The 22,785-nt window shown below is 31.9% G+C and overlaps 2 protein-coding genes across 2 annotated transcripts; both read right to left on the reverse strand.

Moving 5' to 3' along the window:
* Positions 1-810: 810 nt before the first annotated feature.
* LOC114760763 (very-long-chain aldehyde decarbonylase CER1-like) lies at positions 811-8,193 on the reverse strand. The gene is made up of 11 exons (XM_028950052.1): positions 8,186-8,193; positions 7,950-8,022; positions 7,595-7,818; positions 5,248-5,480; positions 4,874-5,093; positions 2,444-2,813; positions 2,226-2,333; positions 1,929-2,129; positions 1,353-1,454; positions 1,077-1,250; positions 811-954 (listed from the first exon to the last, which is right to left on the reverse strand). Exons 1-11 carry the CDS (start codon positions 8,191-8,193, stop codon positions 811-813), a joined length of 1,857 nt encoding a protein of 618 aa, XP_028805885.1.
* A 3,016-nt stretch (positions 8,194-11,209) lies between these two features.
* LOC114760765 (very-long-chain aldehyde decarbonylase CER1-like) lies at positions 11,210-19,203 on the reverse strand. Its single transcript, XM_028950053.1, has 10 exons — positions 19,144-19,203; positions 18,768-18,991; positions 15,754-15,986; positions 15,391-15,610; positions 13,017-13,392; positions 12,802-12,909; positions 12,506-12,706; positions 11,932-12,033; positions 11,660-11,833; positions 11,210-11,571 (listed from the first exon to the last, which is right to left on the reverse strand). The coding sequence occupies exons 1-10, from the start codon at positions 19,201-19,203 to the stop codon at positions 11,392-11,394; spliced, it is 1,878 nt and encodes a 625-aa protein (XP_028805886.1). The 3' UTR covers positions 11,210-11,391.
* Between the last annotated feature and the right edge of the window lie 3,582 nt (positions 19,204-22,785).

The raw sequence follows: 22,785 nt of genomic DNA on the forward strand, positions 1-22,785 counted from the left end.
ACAATAATCTCCAAATATAATCAGATTAAGCAATACAATTATCTCAATAATCAGAAAAACTATCCTAAGACCTAGGAATTGTTAAACAATTATTGAGTAAGAAATTAAAGCAACTGAAACTCCCCTTTGATGATCCAAGCTCCTGTCATTATTGTTGAATTAGAGGATTATTCAGCTCTAGCCACGCATAATTTCAGAATCTACTTCAATAAGTTTCCTCATACGGTCGGCCATGGCAGTGAAGAAGACGGTGGTGATGAAGGGTGCTGTCACTCTCTTTCACTCGCAGGTCCCTGTGCGCCGTCCGTGCTCGTCCAGCGCGTCTCGCCTCACGTCGCCCAGCTCTGTTTTCACGCCGCTTGCGTCCTCTCCTGTTCGTGCTTCACAAGTCTTGACTGGTCCTCTTTATTTTTCTTTTTCACCGCCGCCCCAGCTCGTGCCTTCTTCCCCCCGCGTCTTGTGGAGATGAAGAATTATAGTATATTAGGTTGGGGGGCAAAACGTTGCGTTTTGCTCCCCCTTTTATTATTATATATATTTTTTAATTTATTTTTCTTTTATCTTTTTTTTTTATTTTAATTTTCATTTCAAAATCTTCCAAAAACCTGCAAGCAAAAATTCAAAGATAAGGTAGCATTAATTGTCCTAAAAAAATCAATTAATCACAATTAAACCAAAATATGACAACTTTGCCCCTATAAAATAATAATTCAAAATAAAATATATTAAATCAATTAAAGCTAAAAAGACTAATTAAGTTGACAAAACCCATATAAAAGATATCAAAATATATAAAAATAATTGAGTTTGTCAGAACCCTAGTTCAAGACTCGCCTGCCATATTTTCTCAACATTGAACATCACTTCTCCGCACTCATTTACGCCCCAACCCTTCAAGCCATGCAGTATTCCAGCAATACGCCTTGCACTCATCACCCTTCTTAGTAACCAGTTCTGTCATATGTATAATGAAACTTATTAATTTACTTCTTCCTTAGAAATCAAAAACAGTTGTGTGTGTGTGTGTCTCTCTCTCTGTCTATATATATATATATATATATATATAAATCACTGACCTCACACGAGTGTAAATTCTGAAAAGAAGAGGGAGTTATCATAGCAGGCTTGGTGAGATAAAAACAGTCTTTGCGCAACTTCTTTGAAGGGAATTGAGTCAATGGTATGAACAACGATCCTTTTGGTGCCTTCATTTGTTGATCCGCCTTCCATTTCTCACCTACTAACCATATCTGAATCAATTTGTGACATAATATTGTGCTAATGTTAGACTACTGCATCAATAATTGAGGAGTATGATGATGTTAGGTTAAAAAATGAGTACATTTAATTACCTTTGCAGTGTCCAATGTCGAATGAACCAAATTCTTTCTCAACTCAGGTCTTCTTATCCTTAATTGATGATTCTCAAAGCTGTCTGTGCACGTCGTTATTACCTGCAGGAAAGAACTGAGTAATTTCAGATTCTGATTATATGACATATATCAAGTTCAGATTTAGCTAAGATGAGTGGATTGTTGCTTCCAATATATACCTCTGATCTTTAATATAATAGTTAATTTGATTTTAAACTTGTTTCTAAATATAAGACCCCAATCTATTTTATCTCATATTTATTCATTTTTTATCCAAGGTAGTCCTTGTAGTAATTGTACACTTGCACATGTTAAAAGTTTTGTCAAATGATAGTTCTAGTTAATATACATGATTAGTAAGGATATTTTAAAAAAGATAACACTTATTTATTACAAATAATTAACTTAACAACTTCTTTAATTTACTCAAATTAGCCAACTAGCTCTTATATTAAGGATTGGAGGTAGTAGTAAATTATTATTTAATCTTTTCCTCAAATCAACAATGCTCATTAAAATAAAGTTAGATAATCATATAAGTAAAATTGAACATACCTTGATATTTCTTTGACATAAAGCAGTTGCAATAGCATGAGAAACCTTGGTAAAAGAACCACAAAGAACCACTTGACTTGTTTGTTTTGGAATGCTATTAAGAACTACAGCAACCACTAAGCTACTTCCATCCACAATCTTCACCTTTAGGTGTGGGTACCTTTGTATGTAAATCTCTCCACATTTGTTAAGCTCCTCTCCCTTTACATCCACACATATTCAAGTCATTCATTAGAGTGAGAGTATACTCAATTAATTAAGCTTTAAATAGATTTTTTAAAAAAAATTGAAACTTGCCTGATTTAGAAGACCAAGACTCAAGACCTTAACTCCACTCAACTCTGCGTCCAGTATCGCTTCTTTTATCAGTTGATTCAATGTTTCTCTTTGACTCTTGGATATATACTATAAAAGGATTTTTAATTAATTAAATAATCAAATGACTGGCTTTAACTTTTTTTTCCTAAGAAAATGAACTGGATAATTAAATGATTAATAATAGTAAAAATCCATACCTGTACAAAGAATCTTGGAATAACCCATGATTGCATGGTGAGATTTTGGAATGTATTGCTCTCCAGAACAAACGTCCGGCCATAAAAGCAAGTCATGATATAAGACCAAAGAGTGAAAGGCCACATCAAGAAGAAGTACCATTTTGAAGGTTTGGAGGCTAAAGAAGCAAAACCTAAACGAAGATGGTAGATGGAATCTGGAGTTGTGAGGTGTGTTAGGTGCACAACATGTGGCGCGGTTTCTGTTCGCTTCAATGATGTTTCATATGTTGTCTCTGTGGATTTGTCCACAGTTTCATAAATGTAGTCATATATTGGCATGAAAAGATTGTAATTGGACCGAAATTGAGTGTGATGCAGAGAGTGGAACCTATTGATCACACAAATAAAGAATCAAATCAGCTGAGGATCAATTAACTAAATTACTGTTAATTATATTCTTCTACTGTGAAATATACTGCACATGACTTTGTGAGTGATTTTCATAATATCTTTTATAGAAGAATATTCATGACATTTCACGAGATGAAAGTTAGGAATCCAAAAGTAATATAAGAAATAAAGGATGGAATTAAATCAAGATTAAAATTATTGCAGAAAGATTAATATTTCCACTGGAAATTGATATTGGTATTCGAATGAGTTAGAGAAGAAGTTGATAATGATGGAGTAAGGTTGAATAATAAGGAGCAAGGGTCAAAGTTGCCCTGGGAATGGAGAGGCATGAATCTTTCTCTATGTCGTGGTTTGAACTGTCACGTGTGTTTGTTGTATTGGATGTGTGTATTATAAGAAATAATTAATACATCGAGAAATAAAAAAGAATGAGATTATCAATTCAAAACTATTAAATTAAACTTTATATTTAGCCATTTAGGCGTATGCAATTTCCATGAACATGGGGCCTTTAATAAAGTTTTTTTTGTTTTTGTTAATACAAGTCCGAATAAAGAGTTCAATCCCAAGATATCAACTTAATTGGAGAAACTCTTGAATTCATAAATCCCATCACTTAATATTTTTTAATTAAAAAAGCAAGTACTAATAACATGATATTATAAGTGAGATGTATAACCCACGACTTTTTACTTAAACGAAGTTTTTATAGCATTACCCTACAATGAAATGACATGATAGGGTTTCGATTCATTATCAAAGCAAAGTGGTTGGAAATTAAATTAGTATGCACTTTTAATGCAAATAACCACTACTACGTGTATGTAAGGCTATCGAGAAGCAGACTGCAGACCTAACTTGCCTTTTAATGTTTTGAGAGCCAATTATATTACATCTGCAATATATTCATATATATATATATATATATATATATGAGAGAATATGAGGGAGGGGATTCCTTGATTTTATTATAAATCACCTTTGATCATCTCACACAAACTAAAGAAAGGTAAATAAGTCATTAGTTTCGTTTGAAAGTGAGATAAATTTTTAAATTTACCAATATTTAAAATCACGAAGTGCATCCAAATTAATGATTCATGGTGGAAAATATTGCATTGAGCTTTAAATATGGCAGGGTGATTTTTAAAAAAAAGAAAAAGAAAAGCATCATTATTTCCTACTTAATGACATCCAATCCTTCTAGAAAGTGCCCTTAAAATAAAGATTGAAAAGTCTAATTACTTATATTTATTATTTTTATTTATCAAAGTATATGTCAGTTTTTAAAGGATTGTTGCGTTATTTTCTTTTAGAATAATTTTTTCCAATTAAATATTCTCTGTGCTCCCAAAAGAAATATATACATCCTCATGATGCACATCTTGTCTAGCAGAAGACGTACGTTTTATGATTTACATGTTAAGTTTTAATATAAATAATCAATGTTTTAAAAGTAATTATTTTCATGTTGTGAAGGAACCTACGCACATGATTAGGTATCTTATTAATTTAATTTATGAGAGGAACGAAAACGTTGTCTATGATATGAGACATATTGTAGTAATAATGTTATAAAGACATATGTTCAATATCTCAAGGATAAACATCCCCCACTCTTAGCTTGCTGCTCTTCAACTATTAAATAATTGGGGATTCAAAATTGTTAGGTTTTGATGAGCATGAAAAATAATAATTACGATTATTTTATATGTAAAGATTCCAATATATAAGATCTTGCATTAAGAGTAGTAAAAACATGTTTTCAATATATATATACACACATATATAGGGGTGTGCATAGTCCACACTAGACTGGGTTAATCATCAACCTGAGGTCTGGTCTAGATAAGACCTCAGGCTAAAAAAAAACAAATCATGGTCTGGTGTAGTCTAGTTCCAACCCGAGATCAGATTAGACCAAACTTGATCTATTGAACAACCTGGGATGGTTCCAGGTAGTCTAAGACCTCAATTTATATCAAATTGCAAGAACAATTATTGTAGAGAGAGAGAGAGAGTAAAGGAACTTACGAGGGGGTGTACATGATATACTTTAAGAAAGGGAAGAAGGAGAAGAGAGAGTTAGGGATGAGCTCCAAGTTGCAGTGACCCAAGTTGTTCATGAAGTCAATGTATGCAAGATAACCTGCAAATGATACTATGGATGCCGTCCTTGTTATCACCGTCGTATACAACGGGATTGCGAATAACATAAAGTATGCTATGTGCTCTGCAAATGGGTGTATCACAGCTGTCCGAACCAACAAAAAAAAATCATATTTATGAGTCTTAATAACTGATATACATACAAATAAACATACACACACTTATAGAATTGATGAGAATGAAATAGATGTAGAGAGAAAGTAAAGATTATGATGAGAGACGAAAACATGTGTGCATACAAGTGATGGGCTCAGTGATTATGGAGGAATGGTGATGAGAATGGTAACAAGAGTAGAGAAAATGGTGATGAAGAGCTCTATGCAACCAGTAATACAGAAACTCCACAGGTCCTGCATGTAGAATTGCTGTGATAATCACTCCATCTGCTCTCCAGAATGGCAGATTAGAACCCTCTGGTACTAACATATACCCAATGTAAAACACAAGTGCGTTTAACACTATTTGGTCATCCCTGCAAAAATCAATTAACACAAGAAGAATTATGGATAAACTTGGCTTATTCAGGTACAATAACTTCCATTTAAGCCTATGTGATTGTAGAAGATGCCTACAAAAAGTTAACCTTCATTTAAAGTATTACATGATTTAATCCGAATTTGTTAAAGTTTAATATGACTATACAAATCAGGCGCGCAGAAACCTCAAAGCATTTCGTACCATTCAATGTGAGAATTTAGATGTTTTACATTATCATGTCTTTTTTGATGGCTTGTAGTCTAGTGGCATAAGAGCTCTTTAATGAGTAGGAGGTTGCAAGTTTGGTCTTATTTGTAACCTCAAACCATTAGCACCTATCTCTTTAATTTAAAAAATAAAAAAGAAGCAATAAGGTTCCACCCAAAAGAATTAAATACAAAAAATCTCTTGAAATCATTAAATTAATCTGAAGTCTAAAAAGTCCACATTGTAAAAGATTCATTTGTTTAATTATCAAATTGCTCTTTTTTAAAGAAAAAAATATATTAACAACTGAAAGTGCAGTTGTTAACAATTTAAGGTATAATTATCAACAATTATCATGAAAGATATTGACAACTCATGCTTTTTTTTTTGTGATACGCTGAAAAATGTGTTGTTAATATCTGTTGCGATAATTGTTAATTGTTACACCTTAAGTTGTTAATGACTGTTCTTTCAGTTGTTAATACATACTTTAAAAAAAATAAAAACAATTTGGTAATTAAACAAATAAAATCTCTTACAACGAGGTTCCTTGGGATTGCAAAATAATTTGATAATTTTAAGAGACTTTTTTCTATTTAATTCTCTTGGGTGGGACTTATTTCAATTTTCCTTTTAAAAAAATATTATCCTAGCTGTCTTGGTGTGAAAAGGGTGGAGGCCTATATAATGACATGATTTTCAGATAGGAATATAATAATGCCAAGCTAATTATTTATACATTTATTTCCTCTCAGGTAATTAAAAGACACAGTCGAATAAGCTTTCGTGTTGCTTAAGGCTCTCATGGGAGCATGGGACACTAACTTAATTCGAGGTTTGGCAGAAATGAACATAAAGCAGAGATCAGGAGACACACACTTAAAGCCGACGGCTCCATGGTGTATATAATGACGTGGACCCTATGGGTTCATAATCATGGATGGCTCAGCAATGAGTTATAGAGACCTTCATTAATTAATTACCAAATCATAAGAAGAATGAGAAAACAAAAATACATAGAACATGCAAGACTCACACTCCAAGAGATATTGTTAAAATTAACTGTGTGAGTATGAGGGCGGGAAATTCACATATAATACTAAAAAATTACAAAATTACGGACAGAATTTCATTGTCAAATTAGTTTAACGATAAAATTTCATCACCAATCAATTAGTGACATTAATTAAAAAATTTCGTTGCTAATTCATTATTTGTTTTAGTAGAATTAGAGATCATGCAAAAAAAAAAATACATAGATTAAAAGAAAAAAGAACTGTAATCCATCACAACTATTTTAAATTGGGTTCTACTCAGCATTTTTTTAATTATATCAAATTAATGTTTTGGAGCTAAGTATCGTTTCCATTTAAGAAAAGCTCAAATTTTTTATAATGCACGAACTTTCATTAGACCCCACGAAATTTATCATTCAGTAACAGATGGGTTCAGGAGTAGTAATTAAGAGTCCATTCAAATGTCTTTCATGAAGAACTCAAAAGCCACTCCGTCCGATCCTATTTATAAGCTTTAAATTTAGAAAGAAATGCGGTTCATTTTATAAACTTCAACTTGAGTTTGTCTTATCAATATTGCCCTTAATTATTTCTCTCTTATCACATTTCCTTACACATTCTCTTTCATCCTTTTTCTCATTTATTATAAGGATATATTTTGAAATAAAAATATATTTCTAATTTATTTATTATTTTTAACTAAAGTTAACTAATTGTTTTTCATCCGTAACCTATTTAGTGAGCTACAAATTAAAGCAACAAACACACACAGATATGATAGGTCCTTATGGTTAACTGTACGTTTCTTAATAAGTGATCAAAACCCAAGCAACGAGAGATTATATATATATAAGAATGATGAAGAAGAAGATGATTGGTTAATTACCAGTTGGTTTCTCTATCAACTTGTTCGAAATCGAGGCTCTTGTCAAGGATTCTGTTTTTGCCTTTGGCAGTTTGATAACGAGAAAAAGAAACCCAAATCTGATCATGAAGCATCCTCACCAACATATATGGAAATATCAGAAAGTATCCAACGTCCCTCTCATTTCCCTCCTTCATTATCATTTTGTAACTGCTGTGTGCCACCCACGGTGCCAACAGCAGCCACTTCCATCATATTAAAAAAAACCATGAAATTAAGCATACATGTCAGCCAAACATTTCTGCATGGAAATGAATAACATAATACCAGGAAACCTTGAACAACACACACACACAAATGAAATAACGTAAGAAACCTTAAAGTCTCCAAGAGGCTTCCATGGCCAGTTGGTCAGAATGCCTGGTTTTCGTCGCCATTTTTGGAGAACGCTGAGGTGGTCGAACGATTCGAGAGATCAGAAAGATATATATGTAGGAGACAACGTTGCTGCTCTGTGTACCAAGTCGGGCATATGGTTAGCTATTTATAAATGCAAAAGTGTGTGTGGGTAGCATCTGTACGATCCATGTTGAGAGAAATAGCACTGTATACTCTTCCATTCTTATTTCTTTTTTAGTATAAACTTCAAATAACTAATTCATAAGTAACGAATAATTTATTGAAATTTGTTAAAAGTAATAAATAGGTTAGAAATATATTTTTGTTTTCAAATATACCGTAATAAACAAAAAAATAATGAAAGAAAAAATATAAAAAAATGTAATAAGAGAGTATGGCAAATAAGAGAGAATAAATAATTAAAAACAATTTTTTTAAAAAAAAGCAATAAATATTTAGATAAAACCAAAATTGAAGCTTATAAAATAGATCACATACCTCTCCAAATTTAAAACTTATAAATAGAACTGGAAGGAGTATTGATTAATGAGATAATGACATTTATTACCTTTTAACAAATTTTAACTAATTCTTCTTAATTAATAAGGAAATGAGCTCCAAATGCCTAATGTTAATCACAAATGAGATGTTCCTCGTACATTGTATTACGAATATCTTGTGCAGGACAATGGTTACGTGTAGCAACGTGGTCCTGAATAACTAAGATCATTCAATAGCACCGACTGACCCCCGAGTAAATAGAGCGAGATATTTTAGTTTGTTTGTGGGCCCGACAGGATTTCTTGTTCAATTAACCTATTGGACCATGTTATTTTCTGAACTTTAAATTTTCAAACAACTTAATGTCTTGATAGGGTCACTGTGAACAAGTGTCTTGCCAGAAAGTTACGATTATAATGTTTGTGTCTGTCCATTTTCATAGCATCCAATTTTCTATGGCCTTTGTGACATTTCCCACTCCCCCTTCTTATATTTTATTATAAATATAAGATATCAATTTGTTGGCAAAAAATATAAGATATTAATTTGCTTTAATTATCTTTAAATTTATAATTTTTTTCAAAACTCTCTCTATTGATTGTGCATCAGTGCATATTAAAAGTATTTTTCATTAAAGGATACAAATGATTAAAAATGGTATCTTAAAAGAATCAATACATGTTTTGGGGGGGAAAAAAGCTTGCTTTATTAGTTTTCTTAATCTCAATAAAACAATTATATAGCTCCTAGCCTCCTACGTTTAGGACTACAGATTGTCGTTTTTTTTTTATAGTTTTAGAAAGTACTATAAAATATTTTTAGATTTTTCCTAATTCCTGATTAAAAAAATTAACCATTAGTACATTTGGAAAGAAGGAAAAGAAATTAGATACATATATACGGACAAGAGAACCTCCTTAGTTTTCGTGAATTTGTGACGGGGTACTTGTTAAGGGACCCAGAGAGTGTTATTTTTCAGACATTTTATATACTCCCCCGCTGCTCCTAATATAATGCTGTTTTAACATTTTGAATTTTAATATTTTTATGTTTTTAGCTTGTAAACGTACTTGTACTAGTTATAAATTCGGGTAAACTTGTATATTTATTTATTGAGTTTATCATTTTTATGTTTTTCGCTTACAAAATTATATCAACTCTTGTTTCAACTCTTACTAAATTTTATTATTTAATTATATTTAATGACTTTTTATATGAGTTTAATAAAAATTTACTTGTTGAATATAATAAATTATGAATGTTGATGGATTTAATTTCGGTTATTTAGATTTAAAATATATTTAAATGAAATTATTCTTGTTTTTTATATTTAATGATTTAAGTATATACTTTTAATAGTAGTTCATTCATAAAAATAAACTCTTGGGAATTTACGATTTGAGTTTATAATTTGAGTTTACATCCCTATTATGGGTTTGTTTAAATTCACAAGTTTGACAACCTTATCGCTATGTTCTTTCTAATTTTAATTCAATTGAATACAATAAATAAAATAGGTGAGAAAAAATGTACAATATTTTTTTTTCCAATAGCCTTTATCTAACGAGGACAAATGTGAAATTTTTTATCAATTTAATGTTTTATTTTTTCAGTATGAAGTGATTTACAGAGTGTACTTAGTTAATTTACAAAGATTAACATTTAATTAAATTGATTATTTCTTATTCTTGTATAAAAAAAATGGGTGTTATTTTCTCTAAACAACACTTAAAAGTTTAGACAAAGACAATTTGTTTTTTACACTCCGGGAAAGATTGTTTCTTATTAAAAAAATCAGAGGCAATATCAGATGTTTATGCTGTGGACTATTTTGTACATGAATCAAGGCATTTAATTTCGGAAACAACAAGGTTAAAAAGTAGTTGTACTAACTTGGTGAATCATATAACAAGTTGCTAATTTGCACTATATATATTTTGAATTTTCATTTAGTTTTTATTATCGATAAATCTTTAGTCAAATCATGGGTGACGATCACCTAACAAGTTGTCTGGCAGTTCACCTTTGTTGCCACAGTCAAATCAGAGGTTTAATTTAAAGCTCTGGAAAAAACAAATGAAAGCGGGCCCTATCGTTTGATTCCCTTTTTATTTTGGGTAAGATTACTAGTTTTTTCAGATAAAGGACGGCCCAACCTGCAGCAGCTGGGCCCATAAGTCCTTTTTCCTATGTGGGCTTATGCTCATGAAGCCCCCCATCTATGATCTACTTAAACATAAGCTGGTGTGTTTTTGTTTAAATACACGCACAATGACACAAATTAAAGTATTGTATGGTCCAGAATTAGGTTTTTTTTTTGAAAAAAAAGGGTCATTAAAATTTTTAGTTCTTCAAATTTGTGTCAATTATCCATTTAATTTATGAAATTTAATAGTTATCGAATTTCATAACCATGCAAGATTAGTCCTTATGTAAAAGAAAAATAACACCATTCAAACCAATTATGCGCGATTGTGAAATTTTAGGGATTTAGATTGATGAAAATTAAATTTCATGAACCAATAAGTACTAAAATTACACAATATTTTGTTGAATTTATGGTTTATAAAAAGGAACGAAGGAGTAGTGATGAATCTATGACAAACCAAGGTGAAGCGGAAGGACAATTGCGGCAAGCCCTTGAAAATGGAATAAAGATTGGACCGGCGCCAACATAGCATAACACGTACCTTCACATTTCTATATCATGACACTATATATATATATAAGCATATGGTTTAAGAGTTCAAATAAAAATGAAACGACAAAAATTACAGTCTCACGACATAATGTAACAGAAATCGAACAAAAGATGACGAGAATAATTGAAATGATTCAGATCATCTTCTCCGGCAAACTTGGGCCAGAGTGAGCAAAACATGAAACTAAGAGGATCCGTCTTGATATGATTTAGTTGATTAGGATTCAATGAACGGAATCTTCTGTGGCAGTGGCCGGAACCCTAGTTCAAGACTCGCCTGCCATATTTTCTCAACACTGAACATCACTTCTCCGCACTCATTTACGTCCCAACCCTTCAAGCCATGCACTATTCCAGCAATACGCCATGCACTCATCACCCTTCTTGGCAACCAGTTCTGTGACACATATAGTGGAACTTATTAATTCACTTCTTCCTTAGAAACCCCCAAAAAAGAAAAAAAGTGTTGTGTGTGGGTAACTGACCTCACAAGAGTGTAAATTTTGAAAAGAAGAGGGAGCTATCATAGCAGGTGTGGTGAGATAAAAACAGTCTTTGCGCAATTCCTTTAGAGGTAATTGGGTCAATGGTATGAACAACGATCCTTTTGGTGCCTTCATTTGTTGATTCGCCTTCCATTTCTCGCCTACTAACCATATCTGAATCAATTTACAACATAATATTATACTGATGTTAGATTACCATATCAATAATTGAGGAGTGCGATGATGTTAGGTTCAAAAATGAGTTTAATTACCTTTGCAGTGTCCGATGTCGAATGGACCAAATTCTTTCTCAACTCAGGTCTGCTTATCCTTAATTGATGATTCTCAAAGTTGTCTTTGCACGTTGTTATTACCTGCAAGAAAGAATTGATTAATTTCATATCCTGATTATATGACATATATATATATATTAAGTTTAGATTTAGCTAAGATGAGTGGATTGTTGCCTCCAATATACTACCTCCAATTCTTAATATAAGAGCTAGTTTGATTTTCAATTTAGTCCTAAATATAAAATCTCAATCCATTTCATCTCTTGTATTTATTCATTTTGCCTAAAGTAGTGATTGTAATAGTTGCACATGTTAAAGGTTTCATCAAATGGTAATTTTGGTCAATACACATTATTAGCAAGGGTATTTTAGGAATGACAACACCTATTTATTACAAATAACTAATTTAACAAACTTCTTAATCTACTCAAATTAGTCAACTAGCTTCTATATTAAGGACTGAAGCTAGTAGTAAATTATAAAATATTTTGCTCGAATCAACATTACACATTAAAAAAAAGTTAGGCAATTATATAAGTAAAATTGAACATACCTTGATATTTCTTTGACATAAAGCAGTTGCAATAGCAAGAGAAACCTTGGTGCAAGAACCACAAAGAACCACTTGACTTGTTTGTTTTGGAATGCTATTAAGAACTATAGCAACCACTAAGCTACTTCCATCCACAATCTTCACCTTTAGCTGGGGGTACCTTTGTATGTAAATCTCTCCACATTTGTTAAGCTCCTCTCCCTTTACATCCACACATATTCAAGTCATTAATTAGAGTGAGAGTATATTCAATTAATTAAGCTTTAAATAGATTTTTCAAAAAAATTGAAACTTGCCTGATTTAGAAGACCAAGACTCAGGACCTTAACTCCACTCGACTCTGCGTCCAGTATCGCTTCTTCTATCAGTTGATTCAATGTCTCTCTTTGGCTCTTGGAAATATACTATAAAAGGATTTTTAATTAATTAAACAATCAAATAATTGGCTTTAACTTGTTTTTTCTAAGAAAATGAACTGGATAATTAAATGATTAATAATAATAGTCCATACCTGTACGAAGAATCTTGGAATAACCCATGATTGCATGGTGAGATTTTGGAATGTGTTGCTCTCCAGAACAAATGTTCGGCCATAAAAGCAAGTCATGATAGAAGACCAAAGAGTGAAAGGCCACATCAACAAGAAGTACCATTTAGAAGTCTGGGGTTTGGAGGCTAAAGAAGCAAATCCTAAACGAAGATGGTAGATGGAATCTGGAGTTGTGAGGTGTGTTAGGTGCACAACATGTGGCGAGGTTTCTGTTCGCTTCAATGATGTTTCATATGTTATCTCTGTGGATTTGTCCACAGTTCCATAAATGTAGTCATATATTGGCATGAAAAGACTATAATTGGACCGAAATTGAGTGTGATGTAGAGAGTGGAACCTATCGATCACACAAATAAAGAATCAAATCAGCTGATGATCAATTAGCTAAATTATTGTTAATTATATTCTTCTCTACTGTGAAATATACTGCTATGTTCACCAAAAAATACATGACCTTATGAGTGATTTTCATAGTATATTTTATAGAAGAATATTCATGACATTTTACGAGATGAAGGTTAGGAATCCAAAAGCAACATAGGAAATAAGGGTTGAAATTAAATCAAGATTAAAATTATTACAGAAAGATTAGTATGTCCAGTGGAAATTGATAATGGTATTCAAATGAGTTAAAGGAGTTGATAATCATGGAGTGACGTTGAATAAGGAGCTAGGGTTAGAGCTGCCCTGGGAATGGAGAGGGATGAGTCTTTCCCTATGTCGTGGTTTGAACTGCCACGTGTGGATGTTGTGTTGGATGTGTGTATTATAAGAAAGAAAAACTAATTTATATTTAGCCATTTAGGAGTATGCACTTTCCATGAACGTGGGGCCTTTAATAAAGGTTTTTTTTTTGTTAATACAAATCCAAATGAAGAGTTCAATCCAAGATATTAACCTAATTGGAGAAACTCTTGAATTCATAGATCCCATCACTTAATATTTTTTAATTAAAAAAACAAGTACTAATAACATGATACTATAAGTGAGATATATATATATATATATATATAACCTGCGACTTTTTACTTATACGAAGGACATCATCACCCTACAATGAAATGACATGCCAGGATTTCGATTTATTATCAAAGCAAAGCAGTTGGAAATTAAATTAATATGCACTTTTAATGCATATAACCACTACTGCGTGTACGTAAGGCTGTCGCGAGAAGGACACTGCAGACCTAACTTGCGTTTTAATATCTTGAGAGCCAATTATATTACATTTGTGAATACACACATATATATATGAGAGAATATGAGGGGGAGGATTCTCTCCTTCATTTTATTATAAATCACCTTTGATCACCTCACACAAACTAAAGAAAGGTAACTAAGTCATTAGTTTTGTTTCGAAGTGAGATAAATTTTTAAATTTACCAATATTTAAAATCATGAAGTGCATCCAAATTAATGATTCATGGTGGAAAATATTTCATCAAGCTTTAAATATGGCAGGGAAATTTTGAAAGAAGAAAAGCATCATCAATTTCCTACTTAATGGCATCCAATCCTTCTAGAAAGTGCCCTTATAATAATGACTAAAAAGGCTAATTAATTATATTTATTATTTTTATTTATCCAAGTATGTGTCCGTTTTTAATGGATTGTTGCGTTATTTTCTTTCAGAATAATTATTTCTTTTCGCATTAAATATTCTCTCTGCTCCCAAAGGAAATATGTACGTCCTTATGATGCACATCTTGTCCAGCAGAAGAGGTACGTTTTATGATTTACATGTTCAGTTTTAATTCAATGTGTTAAAAGTAATTATTTTCATGTTGTGAAGTAACATATGCACAAGATTAGGTATCTCATTAATTTAATTTGTGAGATGAACGGAAATGTTGTCCATGATATGAGACATATCGTAGTAATATGTTAAAAAGACATATGTTCAATATCTCAAGGATAAACACCCCCCACTCTTAGCTTGCTGCTCTTCGACTATTAAATAATTGGGGATTCAAAATTGTTAGGTTTTGATGAGAATGAAAAATAATAATTATGATTATTTTATATGTTAAAGATGCCAATATATAAGATCTTGTATAAGAGGTACTAAAAACACACTTTCAGTATATATATAGGGGTGTGTATAAACCAGACTAGACTAGATTAGTCATTAACCCGAGATTTGGTCTAGATAAGATCTTAGGCTAAAAAAACAGATCATGGTCTGGTTTGTTCTAGTTTCAACCTGAGATCAGGTTGGACCAAACTTAATTTATCGAACTACCTGGAGTGGTTCTAGGTAGTCTAAGACCCCAATTTATATCAAATTGCAAGAACAATTATTGTAGAGAGAGAGAGAGAGAGTAAAGGAACTTACGTGGGAGTGTACATGATATACTTTAAGAAAGGGAAGAAGGAAAAGAGAGAGCTAGGGATGAGCTCCAAGTTGCAGTGACCCAAGTTGTTCATGAAGTCAATGTATGCAAGATAACCTGTAAATGATACTATGGATGCCGTCCTTGTTATGAGCGTCGTATATGTTGGGATTGCGAATAGCATAAAGTATGCTATGTGCTCTGCAAATGGGTGTATCACAGCTGTCCCAACCAGCCAAAAAAATAAAAATCATATTTATGGGTCTTAATAACTCACACACGTATAGAATTGATGAGAATGAAATAGATGTGAGAGAGAAAGTAATTAAAGATGATGATGAGATGATGAAAACATATATACATACAAGTGATAGGCTCAGTGATGATGAAGGAATGGTGGTGAGAATGGTAGCGAGAGTAGAGAAAATGGTGATGAAGAGCTCTGTGCAACCAGTAGTACAGAAACTCCACAGGTCCTGCATGTAGAACTGCTGTGATAATCACTCCATCTGCTCTCCAGAATGGCATATTAGAAGTCTCTGGTACGAACATATACCCAATGTAAAACAAAAGTGCATTTAACACTATTTGGTCATCCCTGCAAAAATCAATTAAAACAACAAGAATTATGGGATCAACTTGGCTTATTTAGGTACAATAACTTCCATGTGAGTGTATGTGATTGTAGACGATGCCTTCAAAAAGATAACCCTCATTTAAAGTCTTACATGATTTAATCTGAATTAGTTAAAGTTTAATGTGACTATAAAAAGCAAGCAGAACCCTCAGAGCATTTCGTACCATTCGATGTGAGAATTTAGATGTTTTATATTATCATGTCTTTTCTTATGCATGGTCTTGTAGTCTAGTGGCATTAGAGCTCTTTAATGAGTAAGAGGTTGCAAGTTCATTATCATGTGTAATCTCAATCCGTTAGCACCTATCTCTTTAATTAAAAAAGAAAAAAGAAAAAATTGTAATAAGGTTCCACCCATGAGAATTAAATGTAAAAAAATCTTTTGAAATCATCAAATTAATCTTAAATCCTAAGGAACCTCCTTACAAGAGATTTCATTTATTTAATTGCCAAATTTTTCTTCTTCTTCTTTTTTTTTTTTAAAAAGTATACGTTACAACTGAAAGTACAATTGTGAACAATTTAAGGTAAAACAATTAACAATTATCATAGAAGATATTGACAACTCATGCATTATATTTTTGTGATGTGTTAAGAAAATGTATTATTAATACCTATCATGATAATTATTAATCATTACATCTTAAGTTATTAATTACTGCCTTTTCAGTTGTCAACATATACTTTAAAAAAAATAAAAGCAATTTGGTAATTAAACAAATAAAATCTCTTACAATGAGGTCTTTCAAAACTTCAAAATAATTTGATAATTTCAAGATATCTTTTTGTATTTAATTCTCCTGAGTGAAACTTTATTGTAATTTGTTAAAAAAAATGTTATCCTAGCTATTGGTTGGTGTGAAAAGGGTGGAGGCGTATATAATGACATGATTTTCAGATAGGAATATAATGATGCCAAGCTAATTATTTATACATTTATTTCCTCTCTCAGGTAATTAAAAGACAGTCGAATAAATTTTCGTGCTGCTTAAGGCTCTCATGGGACTATGGGACACTAATTTAATTCGAGGTTTGGCAGAAATTAATATAAAGCATTGAGATCAAGAGACACACGCTAAAAGCCGAGGGCTCCATGGTGTATATAATTAAAGTGTGGAGCTATGATCTTTTTTGGTATAAAGTATTAAAAATGAGAGATAGGAACTGAGAATACCATTAAGAAAAATCATTAAAAAAATATTTAGTATAAAAGATTGCTTGTTACATGGGATTAGACAAACTCATAAAGGTAGGATTGGAGAATATCATCTCCCCCCATAATAATCCTCAATCTCACATATATAGGTTTGTTTAATCTCACGTAACAAAAAATCTCTTATATTAAACACTTTTTGAATAAATTTTAATCTCAAGCCCATTTCCAATCCTTACTCCTCAATTTTAATATTTCGTAGCAAACGTGACGTGTGGCTCATGTATGGCTAAGCAACGAGTTATAGACCTTCATTAATTAATTACCAAATCATAAGAAGAATGAGAAAATAAAAATACATAGAACACGCAAGACTCGCACTTCAAGAGATATTGTTAAAATTAACTGTCTGAGTACGAGGGTGGGAAATTCACATATAATACTAAAAAATACAAAATTTCGGACAGAATTTCATTCTTAAATCTGTTTAACGATAAAATTTCATCACCAATCAATTAGTGACATTAATTAGCAAATTTCATTGCTAATTCATTACTTGTTTTCAGTAGAATTAGAGATCATGCAAAAAAAATACATAAATTAAAAGGAAAAAAAACTGTAATTAATCACAACTATTTAAATTGGGTTCTAACTCACATCCTTTCAGCATTTTTTTCAATTATATCAAATTAATTTTTTGGAGCTAAGTATCATTTCCATTTAAGAAAAGCTCAAATTTTTTACATTGCACGAACTTTCATTAGACCCCACCAAATTTATTATGCACTAACAGATGGGTTCAGGAGTAACAATTAATAATCCATTCAAATGTCACTCACGAACAACTCAGAAGCCACTCCCTGGTCTTATTTATAAGTTTTAAATTTAGAAACGAACACAATTTATTTTATAAGCCTTAACTTGAGTTTTTCTTATCAATGTTGCCCTTAATTATTTCTCTCTTATCACATTTCCTCACACATTCTCTTTCATCCTTTTTCTTATTTATTATAAGAGTATATTTAAAAATAAAAATATATTTCTAACCTATTTATTACTCCTCTGGTCCTATTTATAAGACACTTTCAGCATGTTTTATATAGACCAAGAAAAACGTTAAATTTCATTAACTTTCATTTAAAATTTAATAACTTTTCAATTTTATCCTTATTTAATATACATTATACCTCATACAAATAAAGTCAACACAACAATAAATGAGAGGTAAAATTATACATCCATACAAAAAATTTCTCTCAGTGCCCTATAAATAGGGTTGAAAAATGTCTCTCTCTCTTTCTACTCTATAAATACAACCAGAGGAGTATTTTTAACTAGTTTTAATTAATTGCTTGTTATCCGTGAACTAATTATTTAAAACTTATAATAACGGAGGGAGTATATGCATTCATTTTAATGAGCAATAAATTAACGCAACAACCATATATATGTGTGTGTGTGTGTGTGTGTGTGAGATAGATTGTTATGGTTAATCTGTACGTTTCTTAATAAATGATGAAAACCCAAGCAACAAGAGATTATCTATGTATATATAAGACTAATGAAAAAGAAGATGATTGGTTAATTACCAGTTGGTTTCTCTATCAACTTGTTCGAAATCGAGGCTCTTGTCAAGAATTCTGTTTTTGCCTTTGGTAGTTTGATAACGAGAAAAAGAACCCCAAATCTGCTGATGAAGCATCCTCAACAACATATATGGAAATACCAGAAAGTATCCAACGTCCCTCTCATTTCCCTCCTTCATTATCATTTCGTAACTGCTGTGTACCACCCACGGCGCCAGTAGCAACCACTTCCATCATATTTAAAAAGAAAACCATGACATTAAACATACATGTCAGCCAAACATTTCTGCATGGAAATGAATAAAATAATGCCTGGAAACCTTGAATAGGCACACACACAACACGCACGCACGCACACTAAAGAAATAACGTAAGAAACCTTAAAGTCTCCAAGAGGCTTCCATGGCCAATTGGTCAGAATGCCTGGGTTCGTCGCCATTTTTGGAGAACACTGAGGTGGTCGAACGATTCGAGAGATCGGAAAGATATATATGCAGGAGACAAGTTTGCTGCCCTGCGTACCAAGTCGGGCATATGGTTAGCTATTTATAAATTCAAAAGTTTGCGTGGGCAGTATCTGTACGATCCATGTGGAGAGAAATAGCATTGTATGCTCTATCCTGTTCTCCTTTCTTAGTATAAGTTTCAAATAACTGATTCATAAGAAACAAATAATTAATTAAAATTTGTTAAAAAATGACAAATATGTTAGAAATATATTTTTGTTTTCAAATATGCTCTCATAATAAATAAAAAAATGATGAAAAAGAATATATGAATAAATGTAGTAAGAGGGTATGGTTAATAAGAGAAAATAAATAATTAAAAGAATTTTTTTAAAAAATACAATAAATGTTTAGAGAAACTCAAAATTAAAACTTATAAAATAGATCACACTCCTCTCCAAATTTAAAGCTCATAAATAGGGTGAGGGAGTATTGATTAATGAGATAATGACATTTATTGCTTTTAAGAAATGTTAACTAATTGTTCTTAATTACTTCCTCCATTCCTTATTATAAGAGACAAATAACCAAATTATGTTGATAAAAAAACAGTTAAAATTAGTTGAGCATAATTAATATGTAAAAAGTATAATATTTTTTGAAAAAATTACAAATAAAGACCCTCCAATATATAAAATAGCTATTAGGGACCTTAAATTTGGAAAATAGCTTCAAAGAACCCGGTTCCAAATTGCAAATATGAAATGATGGTAGAATGTCCAAAATGCCCTCTGTTTTTTTCTCTTTCTTCCTCTCCAGATCATCTTCTTCCCGACCTTGCCTCCTCATTTTCCTCTCTCTCCGTTCTCTCTTTCCTCTCCAAGTTTTCTTCCCTCTCCTCACTCCTTTTCCAAAGTATATAGAACTCACAATGTCTTTCGGTAGTCCTCTCTTTATTGTCATCCCCCATCACTTTTTTCTTATCTTGCTTAGCTGCTCTTTCGTCGACAATCTTCCATCATCTCTCTATTGCTGTGGAGGGAGAGGAGAGTCGGGGAGTTTGAGGGAGAGTGACAGTCATTTGCAATGTTTGTAATGTTTGCTTGCAATGTGTGCGATGATTGCTTGGTGCTGAGACAACGCCTAATAAATCTGGATTTTTATTCTTCATTTCTATGTTGATTTTTAGCTTGTGTTCATAATTGAAAATAACAAGTTGACTAGTTCTGATACCCTTCACGACAAGTTCAGTAATGCGAATAACAAGTTTAGCAAGGCAAATAACAACTTCTAATAAGCAATTTATAGAAATTCGAGTTTTTGTGTTAAAATGACAGCATTTTCATATTTCTTTAGCAGATGACAAGTTCTGATACGCAATTCATGACACGTTCAGTAAGGCGAATGACAAGTTTAGTAAGGCGAATGACAACTTCTGATAAGCAATTCATAGAAATTTGAGTTTTTGTGTTAAAATGACAGGTTTTCATTAGGTTTTCATACTTCTTCTGTTAAAATGACTAGATTTCCACATTGATTTATCAAATGACAGGTTCAAAATAAAAAATGACAAGTTTCTATAAGATTTTTATACTTTTTCATACTTTTTTTGCTGGAATTACAGTTTGCACATTTCTGACAACAACAACTTCTGATAAATACGAAATGACAAGTTCAAAATGAAAAATGACAAGTTAAGTATAGCAAATGACAAGTTCCCATAATGTTTTCATATAGTTTCATACTTTTTCTGTTAGAATTATAATTTGCACATTTCTGATAGCACCCACTTTTGATAAACACAAAATGACAAGTTAATAATGGAAAATGACAAGTTAAGTATGGCAAATAACAAGTTCCCATAACGTTTTCATATATTTTCATACTTTTTCTGCTGGGATTACAATTTGCACATTGCTGATAGCAACCACTTTTGATAAACAGTAAATGACAAGTCCACAATAGCGAATGACAAGTTAAGTATATAAAATGACAAGTTCCCATAACGTTTCCATACAATTGTAAATTTCTTTGTTAAAATAACAATGTGCAGATTTCTGACAGCAAACACTTATGATAAACAGTAAATTACAAGTCCATAATAGCGAATGACAAGTTAAGTATATAAAATGAAAAGTTCCCATCACGTTTTCATACAAATGTAAATTTCTCTGCTGAAATAACAATGTGCAGATTTCTGACAGCAACCACTTCTGATTAACATCTTTCATCATCAATTTCACCTGTCATTTCCTCCTAATGTATAAAACTATAGCACCAGAACTCTCATAAGCCCCTCAAGAAGCATGCTCATATCAACACCAGTGGCAAATGCACTACGATGATCATATCCACTCACAAGTGCATCCTCAATCATGAAATCCTAAATGTAAATTGTCATATCATATGAACAAGAAACCATCAAATTCTACATATAAAGCAAGACCTCTATTCGTTTAGCACTGTATTTAGGGCTCTTTTGTTCCTCACATCCCACACCTTGATTGATTTATCCACCGAAATACAATCATCATACTTGATTTCCACAATTTAGAGCTTGTTTGCAATTATCAAAAGTGGGTGCTGTCAAAAATGTGCAAATTATAATTCTAGCAGAAAAAGTATGAAAATGTATAAAAACGTTATGAGAACTTGTCATTTGCCATACTTAACTTGTTATTTTTCATTGTGAACTTGTCATTTCGTGTTTATCAAAAGTGATTGCTATCAGAAATGTACGAACTGTAATTCCAGCAAAAAAAGTATAAAAATCTTATGGAAACTTGTCATTTTCTATTATGAACCTGTCATTTGATAAATCAATGTGAAAATCCAGTCATTTTAACAGAAAAAGTATGAAAACCTAATGGGAACCTGTCATTTTAACACAAAAACTCAAATTTCTATGAATTGCTTATTAGAAGTTGTCATTTGCCTTACTGAACTTGTCATGAATTGTGTATCAGAACTTGTCATCTGCTAAAGAAATCTGAAAATGCTATCATTTTAACACAGAAACTCGAATTTCTATGAATTGCTTATCAGAAGTTGTTATTTGCCTTGCTAAACTTGTTATTCACATTACTGAACTTGTCGTGAAGTGGGTATCAGAACTTGTCAACTTGTTATTTTCAACAACTTATCAAACTTGTTATTTTCAATTATGAACATAAGCTAAAAATCAACATAGAAATGAAGAATAAAATCCAGATTTGTTGGGCGTTGTCTCAACACCAAGCAATCATCGCACACATTGCAAGCAAACATTGCAAGCATTGCAAATGACTGTCACTCTCCCTCAAACTCCCCGACTCTCCTCTCCTTCCACAACAACAGAGAGATGATGGAAGAGGCTTCATTGTCGACGAAAGAGCAGCTAAGCAAGATAAGAAGAAAGTGACGGGGGATGACAATAAAGAGAGGACTACTGAAAGACATTGTGAGTTCTATATACTTTGGGAAAGGAGTGAGGAGAGAGAAGAAAACTTGGAGAGGAAAAAGAGAACGAAGAGAGATAGGAAAATGAGGAGGAAAGGTCGGGAAGAAGATGATCTAGAGAGGAAGAAAGAGAAAAA

The sequence above is a fragment of the Neltuma alba genome, unplaced genomic scaffold (assembly GCF_004799145.2).
Source record: "Neltuma alba isolate B1F8T4 unplaced genomic scaffold, ASM479914v2 tig00011018_pilon, whole genome shotgun sequence".
NCBI lineage: Eukaryota > Viridiplantae > Streptophyta > Magnoliopsida > Fabales > Fabaceae > Neltuma > Neltuma alba.

Coding starts and splice junctions, on each gene's coding strand:
- LOC114760763 (XM_028950052.1), bottom strand. Junction 7,819..7,949: donor AGCCTCTTGGAGACTTTAAG/GTTTCTTACGTT, acceptor ATATGATGGAAG/TGGCTGCTGTTGGCACCGTG. Junction 2,814..4,873: donor TATATCATGTACACCCCCTC/GTAAGTTCCTTT, acceptor TGTGATCAATAG/GTTCCACTCTCTGCATCACA.
- LOC114760765 (XM_028950053.1), bottom strand. CDS start 19,203: ATGGCGACGAACCCAGGCATTCTGACCAATTGGCCATGGAAGCCTCTT. Junction 13,393..15,390: donor TATATCATGTACACTCCCAC/GTAAGTTCCTTT, acceptor TGTGATCGATAG/GTTCCACTCTCTACATCACA. Junction 12,034..12,505: donor TATGTCAAAGAAATATCAAG/GTATGTTCAATT, acceptor TCTTTCTTGCAG/GTAATAACAACGTGCAAAGA.